The following is a 1,938-nucleotide window of genomic DNA, read 5'->3' on the forward strand; positions in this document are numbered from 1 at the left end:
CGTTACATTGGGATTTAGTCACTTGCTTGAGACTAAGTCAATTTTTGTTTAATTGTGTTATTGCTTCTCTTTCTTCTTCTCCCTGTGCATTTCAGGTGTATGATCACAAGAAGCAGAGGTGCAACAAACCTAGTTCCAAGAGTGGAAGACATTAGAGCACTTGAGAGGGAGATTTCAAGACAGAGAAGAGAAGTAGTGCAACATGCTCACTTGCAAAGGTTGGGGTTTGATATGGATAATCTGCCTCAAGATGGTGATGCCCTAAGGGGCATTGATCCAAGAGCTGATCACCTTAGACCACAGCGCCAACCACAACATCCACTGCGCCAAGCTCGTGCCATTGGAGCCTATGATCAACCTCACATTAATGGTCATAGGTTGGGAATCAAAGCACTACCAGTGGAGAACAACAACTTTGAGATAAAGTCAGGCTGCTCAACACCATAGAGAACAACAAGTATCATGGCCTTGCTGCTGAAGACCCTTTTGATCACTTGTACAAGTTTGATAAATTTTGTGGCTTGTCCAAGACAAATGGTGTTTCTGAAGATGCTTTGATGTTAAATTGGAGCCGTTGATAAATATTGTTTTGATCACTTGTACAAGTTCCCTTTCTCTTTGGGAGACAAGGCACACCAGTGGGAGAAGACTCTCCCAAGTAACATTGTCACTACTTGGGAAGAGTGTAAGAGAGCTTTCCTAGACAAGTTCTTCTCTACTTCAAGAACAACTAAGATCAGGAATGAAATCTCTGGGTTTCAACTAAAAGGTCTAGAGAGCTTCAGTGAAGCATGGGAGAGGTTCAAGGGCTACTGTTCTCAACGCCCTCATCATGGTTTCAGCAAGGAGAGTTTGCTTACCACCTTCTATAGAGGAGCTCTACCACAGTGCAGAAAATGCTTGATACTGCTAGCAATGGTTTCTTCTTGGGAAGAACTGAGGAAGAGGCAGAGGAACTAGTAGAGAACATGGCCAAGAGTGACTCAGTCTACAGTGAAGAGCATGATAGGGTCAACAGAAGTGATTATCAGCAGACAAAGAAAGAAATCAAGTCCTTGCAAGAGAAGATGGATTTGCTTCTTTCCAACCAAGCTAAACAGGAGCAGATGAACTTTGTGGGTGGTCCAAGTCAAGAGGTTCCTCTTAAGGTCAATGAGGCTGATGGTTTGGAAGGCCAAGAAGAGCTATGCTTCATCAACAACAATGGTACTTGGTACAGGAAGGAACCTAACTTTCAGTACAACAACTACCAGCAAAGGTCTTACTCCAACAACCAGCAAGGAGGATACCAGCCAAAGCAAAACACTCAGCAAGGGAGCTATCAGCCTAGGCAAAACATCCCTCTTGGTTTCAGCAATCACAGCAATCAGTCTACTCAAGCTCAAGGAAGTTTTTCACAAGCTCCAGCTTCAGATACAAGTGTGGATGCCATGTTCAAGAAATTCTTGGATTTTCAGGCAAAGAATGAGAAAACAATGGGTTATGAGTTCAAGAACATTCACTCCAAGATCGATGGAAGCTACAATGAGCTCAACAACAAGATCCAAAATTTGGAGAACCAGTTTGCTTCTATGAACTCTCAGCCAAGTCGCCAACAAGGGTCATTACCTGGAAAGCCAGAGCAAAACCCCAAGGAAACAATGAAGGTAATCACCCTACGGAGTGGTAGAGAGTTGCCTCCAAGAGTTCTCACCAAGGATGGTGAAAAACAAGGTGGGGAGGTGGCCATCAACATTGATGATGAAGTGGTGATTGTAGATGAGAAGGTTGATGAAGAGATTCTGGAAAAGATTATTGAAGCTAAGGGTAAAGGAAAGGTTGGAGAAGAGAAGATGACAGTGAAACATGGTGAAATTGCTACTCCAACTAAGGAATCCTCTTTTGTTCCTCCTCCCTATGAGCCAAAGCTGCCATTCCCTGGAAGATTCAAAAGACAGC

General features: G+C 43.5%; 1 protein-coding gene across 1 annotated transcript in view; it reads left to right on the forward strand.

Moving 5' to 3' along the window:
• The first annotated feature begins 968 nt into the window (after positions 1-968).
• The window catches only part of LOC106338484, a 6,807-nt gene continuing 5,837 nt past the window's right edge, over positions 969-1,938 (forward strand). The window contains exon 1 of the mRNA XM_013777449.1: positions 969-1,848. Coding sequence (XP_013632903.1) covers positions 969-1,848 — 880 coding nt within the window. The remainder of the gene's footprint in view (positions 1,849-1,938) is intronic.

The sequence above is a fragment of the Brassica oleracea genome, chromosome C4 (genome assembly GCF_000695525.1).
Source record: "Brassica oleracea var. oleracea cultivar TO1000 chromosome C4, BOL, whole genome shotgun sequence".
Taxonomy (NCBI): domain Eukaryota; kingdom Viridiplantae; phylum Streptophyta; class Magnoliopsida; order Brassicales; family Brassicaceae; genus Brassica; species Brassica oleracea.